This window comes from Pelobates fuscus, chromosome 1 (genome assembly GCF_036172605.1).
Source record: "Pelobates fuscus isolate aPelFus1 chromosome 1, aPelFus1.pri, whole genome shotgun sequence".
Lineage (NCBI taxonomy): Eukaryota > Metazoa > Chordata > Amphibia > Anura > Pelobatidae > Pelobates > Pelobates fuscus.
In genome coordinates this window covers 38,805,583-38,814,714 of record NC_086317.1, presented here as the reverse complement: position 1 = coordinate 38,814,714, position 9,132 = coordinate 38,805,583, and the positions used below count along the sequence as shown (strand labels likewise).

At 37.2% G+C, this 9,132-nt stretch overlaps 1 protein-coding gene across 1 annotated transcript; it reads right to left on the bottom strand.

Moving 5' to 3' along the window:
- Positions 1-4,053: 4,053 nt before the first annotated feature.
- Positions 4,054-4,788, bottom strand: LOC134614156 (claudin-8-like). The gene has a single exon (XM_063458062.1). The coding sequence runs from the start codon at positions 4,786-4,788 to the stop codon at positions 4,054-4,056; it is 735 nt and encodes a 244-aa protein (XP_063314132.1).
- Between the last annotated feature and the right edge of the window lie 4,344 nt (positions 4,789-9,132).

The window sequence follows — 9,132 nt, the reverse complement described above, 5'->3', positions numbered from 1 at the left end:
TCCTTCCTCACAAAAGGATCTTGTTCTCCTTCTCACCTTGGGTACGTGTTATTGCACAGGGCCACTGCTTTATATCAAGGCTGTTCTGTCTGTGCCAGGTTTAACAAACAATGACAGCACCGTTACACTCAACACACATGCAAGAGCAGAACTTACCATGTAACGAGACTTCCTCTTATACTGTAATGGGAAAACTATATATATATATATATATATATATACTTAATGATCAATGATCCAATATGTTCTTATTAAAAGAAAAAAAGTATATATTGCTAATAATATTTATATTGGCTATTGCCTTGTGTATTATGCCTAGTACAGCCCTTCTTTCACAAGCATCAGTTAAATTTACTTTCTTAGTCTACCTAAGCAGTAAACACAAATATTACTTCTTACCATAAAAAACATTTTCCGCAGTTGTACGAGGAATTGTCTTGCCTGCTTTCAGTGTCCTTTGTACTGGCCTGTTAATAAGGAAACCACCAGGGACCATAGGAAAACTACAATCAGAACACAAAGATTAAATTTCACAGAAAACAATTAAACATGAACTGACAGCAACATTTGAATATAACTAGCAATGAGTAAGGATGCTATAGCTTTATCCAAGAGCTTTTGATAGATAATGAAGTGGACATAATTGACCTCTGATGGATATTAATTAAACAGGGCAGCTATATATGGCATTGGATACTACTTGCTTACAACCATTGAGGGTTGTTTTTTTTTTTTTTTTTTTTTTTTTTTTTTTTAACTTTGCCACAGTTTTGCTCGCTAATTGTGAGATTGACCAACTTTGCTTTACAGCTGAAATATCTCAGACAAAGATGGCACGCCGGAGTGTTGAGAATTGATGAACCCATTCAATATGTCACTGAATCTAAAGGATTAATGGAGTCTCTTTCCTCTTATGGATTTTTCATCATCTCCCATCAGAGCTTGAATCAGATATACTTTAAATAGAAATCCCAAATTCATACAATGAAGCCATCACAGCGAGGAGTGCCCACAATATAAATCATCTAATAAACACAATGATGTCTTGAGCGAAACAAACACAGTCTAGAATAAAGCCTGTGTGCTTCGTAATAGACAGGGTGAGATTAAATAGGCCGGTCGGATTTAATCTCCGTTATTACTAAATTAGAAACATATAAAATGGTCTAATGAAGTAAGCGTTGTTTTCTAAATGAAATGCAAAAACATGCATACACTAAAGAACTGCACAAAAATTCTTTATTTTATTGGTTTTAAAAATTAACCAAAAAAAAAAAAGTGCTCCACGTGACCTAATTTGCAGCGCTAGACCCAGCTGTTCTTTGTATTTCTCTACGGTTTTCATTTTTGTAACCAATAAAATACAGAATTTGTATGCAGTTCTGGAGTATATGCTGCTTTTTTGTGTTTCATTTGGAATAACTGCATGGACACAAGATGTTTCAGACTCAGTGTGCGATTATTGCATTTACACAAGATGAGCACGCTGGGTTGTACTTATTTATTTATTTTTCTAGAATTGTTTTACTAAATATATTGAGTTCACATTGGGGTAATGATGCATTAAAATATTTAAAGAGATGTACACATTAAAGATAAATGTAGGGGTTCAATCACTATACAAACTTGATTTGGGGAATTAGCAGATTTTAGTCCCCCCAAAAAAGGGAAATTCATACTTCAGTGAATAATCCAGTCATGATTGTGGTAGTAAGTAAAATTGAGCTCTTATAGACCTGTTTTGAAAGCTCAGAGTTGTATGAATATATTTATTCTGCCTTTTCTGTTTGTTTAGCTCAGTGGAACTAAACTCAAGAGACAGGAAATTGCCCAGAGCACCTACATTGCAAAAACTTCTTATTGAGCTGCATTAAGTCTGTGATTGAACTGCAAGGCCGTCATCAGGGGGTGACAATCATGATGGTTGTCATGGGTCTGGCAGTCCAGGGGGGCTCGGACAGTTCAGTGGTGGAATTACCTCTCGGGGGCCCATTGGGTGGCCCATGTACTTAGGGCCACTTGATGGGTATTATTTCTTTATTGCTAAACAGGGGCCCGGTCGGATGCCTTGGCCCTTTAAGAGCCTGACCTAGCCCCTGTAGTATAAGCCGCCTGGCAGGAAGTGATCGGCTTTTTACTGAGAGCACTGCGCTGGAGAGAGGAGACGGCTGCTGCAGACGACATGCTAACTTCATCCAGCAGCAGGGCCAGGACCCCAAGCAAGCCACGATCCTGAACACTGTAAGCTAGCAGGAGGGTGGCTGCAAATAAAAAAATGATCACGTTTGTGTATGTCAGATTGTGTGTGTGTGTGTGTATGTACCTGTGTCAAGGTGTGTATATCTGTGTGTCTGTGTGTGTGAATCTGTTTGTCATTGTGTGCATTTGTTGTATGGGTGTGTGTATATATACATATATATATATATATATATATATCAATGTGTGTATCTGTGTGTCAGTGTTTGTGTGTGTGTGTGTGTGTATGCATCTGTGTAGCGGACTCAGGGTGGTCCAGGGGGCTCTAGACCTTGAGCTGTGTAAGCCTTGTTGGACAGCCAAAGAAAGTCTAGGCTGGGGAAGAAAGGGATGGCTTCCAAAGGCTGCATACAAGAGATTTGCAGATTTGCTAGCTGTTTTAGAAATACTCTCAATGAAAAATGTCTAATTAAATGCATTTTGGATATATCTACTAAATATTGTTTTGTTTTTTGTATTAGGCCAGTGGAGTATCCCTTTCAATGTCTAAAATGACTTGAAAAATGTGAACACTTCTCTAACCATTACCCAATGTCCCAAAATAAATGTTTTAAAGTATTTGCCCTTCGGCATAACAAAGATGACAAACATTTCCTGTGACATAATGCTGTGTGAGCAACTCCTTCTAACAATTCCATATTAATCACTTAGATCAATTTAAATGACACATAAACACTATAATTAAAATATAAAAAATTGATGCAGAAAAAATAGTATGTAACTATGCCAAATACATGAAATTTCCATTTTGTAGTACCTTAAAACTCACATGCTCAGTAATGTCCTCATGAAACGTGATAGAATTATGGCACACGACTGGCCCCGCTCAAACTCCATACTTTAACACCAGGAAGATACGCCTCTTCACACACTCACAGGTACATAAAAAAAAAAAACCTCACAGATACATGCACAAATACACACATTCACATTTAAATACTTACAAATGCACAATGAAATGAAAAACAAATTATAACATTTAGACAGAAATGGCTGATTTGGAAAACTGTGCTATAGTCAGAACACTAACTGAGGTTTACTTTTTAATTAATAAACTCCAGTGCGTTTTTCTCACCACGTAAACATATAACAAAGTTAAAGAAAATTCTGTTTATTGACATTATGCTCAAAATATTGACATATTGTTAAGTCATATTTACAAATAGTTGCATAAAATGCAATAGGATGAAAATAATCTTTTAAGTTAAAACATGTATTTTATAATGTAACTTTTGTTAACATTGCGCATGTATCTTTAATTATACCGTTTTGTTTTGGCTAAAATATTTTGTTATTGAAATCTCCCATTTTAATTTTAAGTTTAAAAATAAGAAAGGAGATTTTAATAAAACTTCAAAATGACTGGAAAAAAAAAGAAATAACTATAACTGTGAAGGTATCATTTTTTTTTCATATGTGTAAAGTAAGGCACAACTTATTATTTATATTGACCTTAAATAGATCAGTTTTCTATACTTTCTATTTTTTTGCTTCTGTACCATTTACATTTAACATATGACTCGTTTTACATATATTATAGGTTGATTATTCACCAAAACAGGGCATGCGGAGCACTGAAATATAAATTGAAGATTCGAGGACAGAAAAATAAATGAAAAAATAAAATCTATTTTTTTTTTCTTGCAAGTCTACATTGGCTTGAAATTTGTGATACCATAGTCAATTCTCCAAAACTCCATCCTATATTAAGGAATCCCTGGATAATTTGCCATCAAGGTTATCTAACACCAGTCACACAGAATGTAGTCTATGCTATCTATAAGCGATAGTAACAGTTTATTTATATTCACTGGTACTAGAATTTCTGGAATATCTGTACACCTGGAGCTCTTCTCCCAGCAGATCTTCTTCTGGACAGTGTTCATTTTCCGACCGGGTTGAACGAGAGGTGTAAGTATCCTTCCTCTCTCTACAAACACAGGCGTGATACCAACATAATATTGATCCACCTATGAAAAGAAACAAAACAGTTGGCCACCCGAGCATAATAGCTTCACCAATCTCCTGCTGACGGATAGATTTACAAGTAGTAAAGCAAACATCCCTCAAGATATTAGCTGCTGTCCAGGTGACTGGTATTAACACAAAAATCCCAGCAAGGATATAGCTAATCCCAGCTATCAGCATCAAGCAGTTCTGGTTCCGCCTGTCTTTCCTGCAGCATTTATTGAAGAAAATGCCAATCAGGGAGTTGAGGAACGCAAACAGTACTATCAGCACAGCAAGAGACATCAGAATTCTAGAAGCTTTCAAATCAGGCGTCAACGACAAAGATTCTGAATTACTGTAGCAGGATATAGGAGAGTTGGTCTGGCGCACGCAGGTCTCCCATAGTCCATCCCAGCGACTAATCCACTGTCCATCAATGCGGTTTCCGTAACCAGTGCCTTCTGCCACGATGGAAACTTTCCAGCTTGGCATTGCGCAGACAGCAACAGTTAGAACCACGCCAATACTTCCGAGGATCATCCCAATCCCTTGTACTATGCCTTGAACTATACATTCCTCCATGTGTCTTGAAAGGACGGGAGCTGCTACTCTCTGGTAAAGACCTTGAGCTGAAGGGAACTTAGTGTGTTAGCTGATGGTCAATGCTATTACGTGTGCTGTAGGCTTCACATTGTAACTGCTTTTAAATGTTGGAAGGCAGTATACCTGACCAATGTATCATTGTTTAGACACGTGCTATGGGTATGTGTTCGATATCATAATATGCAAAGGCATGTCTTAACGAGGAGTAAGGATTCTAGCTGGCAGCAAGCAAGTCTTCATAATATCGGTGAAACTCTAAAAGCACGTTGCTCCCCAGGACGTGCTAATCCTATTAACAGTAAAAAGCAAAAGTAAAAGAGTTACAGGGTGTAATTATGATTAAGTGATTGAGCAGTTTGTTGATATTATTATACATTCTGCTCTGGAAATAGGAAATCCATCTATATGTAACTAGGAAAGCTGTCATGTTTCTGGGAAATTAAAAACATCTCTTTCTGAGACTTTTCCTCCTGATCCCAAAAAATGAACATGAGTAGATCTCCAAATGTGCTATTTTTACTGGTATTAATTAGTACTGGAGAGTACATTTTGTATTGGTTTGCATTTTTACAATTGCTTGATTTATTTGTTCATTGTTATGTCATTCAACTGAAATGGAAAAAAAACATATATATAATGTCAATTCACTGAATAGAAAATAACCCCTAGTCAATGGAATTTTTTTTTAAAATTAATGAAAAACAAAACAGTAAAAATAAAAATGAAATCTAAAAGAAAGAATCAAGAAAAAAAATACAAGAATAAAAAAGAAAGAAACTGAAAAAGTAAAAAAGAAAAAGATAGAAATAAAGACGGCTAAAAGAAAAAAAAGAAAGATCCCATAGAATTTTCAAACTATTATTTTAACATTTAATGTATTTTGTCAAATAGTATCACATACTTTAAATAGGCTAAAAATACTAAACGTTTCATAAACTGTATTAGGACTCCACAGTATAATGTACTGGAAGTTAAATAATTATTTCACCTATAAATTATTTTCAATTTTAAAATCTAGAGTAGCTGAACTGACAGCATGGATGACTTAGAAAATGTTTCCTTTAAGACTACTTTGACCTTAAATGTATATTCACTTTGTATTCTCACATTAGTAAATAAAGGTCAATTATTGGGTAAAAAAAAAACAATTTTCCCCTGAAACTTCTTCGATCTGAAAACTTTTGCATTTCCGGGACAACTGATTCAGTCACTCGTGTTTCATTGTGCACACGTCTTCTAACCATACAAGCAGTTGGACAAGCAAATGTGTCTCTTTCACTGCATCCTGCATTTTAACTCAAAATATATCCACATTATGTTTGAGATTGTGGTATGGCTCCAGGACCACATTTGGTAGGAATACAATGCTGCTGCAAAGTCAACATTATAATGTTTAGAGAGTCCAGCATTTTAAAATGTCCACAGCTGGGGCTCTTCAAAATAGGTCAGAATGGATTGAAGATATTGGTAATGTGTTGCTAAATGTGAACACTGTGAATGAAAGGAAATGTAAATTTCAGATCCTGCAACCTACACATAGACCCATGCACCACCTGTTGACAATGTCGCTAAAGACAAATGAGAACATTTGGGCCGTCAGTAAACACGCTTTATTTTGAGACTAGTTAGCCTGTTATACATAATGCTTCTGGTAAAATTAATTTAAACTATAATTTGTGTATGAGGTTGTAAATTACATATATATATGAGGTACTCTAGTTTTGTGTAAGACGATTGTAAGACGATATATGTATATACACATACACTGATCAGCCTCAACATTAAAACCACCTGCCTAATATTGTCTAGGCCCATCTCAAACGGCCAAAACAGTTCTGATGTGTCAAGGCATGGACTCCACAAGATTATTGAACATGTACTGTGGTATCTGGCGCCAAGATTTGCAAGTCCATTGATCGGATTTGTTGTTCCAGCACATCCCACAGATGTTTTGAAGAGTTTGGAGGCCAAGGCAACACCTTGAACTCTTTGTCATGTTCCTCAAACCATCCCTGAACATTGTTTGCAGTGTGGCAAAGTGCATTAACTTGCTGAAAGAGACAACTGCCATTAGGGAAGACCATTGCCATGAAGGGGTGTATGTGGTCTGCAACAATTTCTGGGTAGATTGTATGTGTCAAAGTAACATCCACATGAATGTCAGGACCCAGCAAAACATTGCCAAGAGTATAACACTGCCATCACTGGCCGGCCTTCTTCCCATAGAATTCTCACAAGCACCCGGCCATATGCCTGATCTAAACATTTTTTTGATTTTATCAGACCAGACAACCTTTTTTCATTGCACCATCAGGCCAGACAACCTTTTTTCATTGCACCATTTCCAGTTCTGATGCTCAGTCGCCATTAAAGGTGCTTTTAGTGGAGGACAGGGGTCACCACGGGAACTTTGCCTGGGCTGTTGTTCTGTTGCCCCATATGCCTGGGCTGTTGTTCTGACACCTTTCTATCATTAAGGTTTTCAGCAATTTGAGCAGTAGCTCTTTTGTGTGAAAGGACCAGATGGGCTATCCTCTGCTCCCCACATTCATCCATGAGTCTTGGGCACCCATGACAATGATACCCATTCACTGGTTGTCCTTCTTTGCCCAACTTTTGGTAGGTACTCACCACTGCATACCGGGAAAATCCCATAAAACTTGTCATTTTGGAGATGCTCTGAGCCAGTGGTCTAGCCATCAGTATTTTGTTCTTGTCAAAGTCACTCAGTTCCATTCACTTGCTCGTTTTTCCTGCATCCAACACATGAAATTCAAGATCTGACTGTTCACCTGCTGTCTAATATTTCCCACTGCTTGACAAGTGCCATTGTAACGATCTAATTAATGTTAATCATTTAACCTGTCGGTGGTTTTAATGTTATGGCTGATCAGTAGTTCATTATGGTTAACGTATAATGTATTTTGTATTATGTCATAAACAAATTAAATATAGTGCAGTTCACTTAAATCACAAAAAAATGTAACAAGACTTAAAAAGGGGGTGATTCTGATATGCAAATGAACTACATAATAGGTATTAATGAAAGGGACACTTGGTGCAGTTTTCACATCTTTGCCAGACTGTATTAAAGCCTCCAGGTCGTTGGTGCACCCATAGCCGCCTAGAACCTTGCAACAAACTGTAGTGCTTATGGTGCAAGGAGTGCCCCTATAAAGAGAAAATCTGAACACCATAAGAACTTTAGGTCAATTAAGTGGTTTTGCTGATAGGAATCTCCTGTCATCTTCTTACTATCAAATGTTAAATCATTTTTGAACCATTTAATCCTGAAGTGGATTCCCCAGGTGCTGGTCTGCCTTCCTCTCCTGTACTGCACACAAACATAGAAGCATTTGCTTGAGCAAAATTAATAGATTGAGACTGGGCCACCATCAGAAATTTTGGGGCCCCTAACACTGCGCCTCCAAGCCCGCCCCCAAATCCCGCCCACAGGAACACACAGAGACACAAACACACACACTGATACAAAAAGGGGACAGATACACACACACACACAAAAATACACACATACTGACAAACACACATACATACTGAAACACACATACTGAAACAGACACACAGACATACATAGTGACACACAGACACATACTAACATACATACAGACATACACATGCATAATGACATACATAAACACACACAAACATACATACTGACATGCATACAGATACATACATACAGATACATACATACATACATACTGACATACATGTAGATACATACATACTGACATACATACTGTCATACATACACACTGACATACATACAGGCAGACATACATACTGACATACATGCACATACATACTGACATATATACATACATGCATATACATACACATACATACTGACATACATACATACACTTACACACATACATACTGACATACATACATACAGATACATACATACATATACTGACATACATACATACATACATACACATATACATACATACAAACATACACACAAAAATATCTTTAGTTTGGAAAAACGGCGCCTCAGAGGGGATATGATAACATTATACAAATATATTTGGGCCAGTACAAACCATTATCTGGAAATCTATTCATAAACAGGGCCAGTGCCGTCTATAATATGATTAGGACCCTGGGCAATGCATTTTCTTGGGCCCCCAGGGCCCTGCCCCTCCCACTGCCTCACCCCCCAATTACGCCCAACCCGCAATCACACTGACAGACGTACTGGCACATACACACACAGACAAAATATTCATAGATACATACTGACACACACAGTCACTGACACACAAATATATACTGGCAGACATACTGACACACACA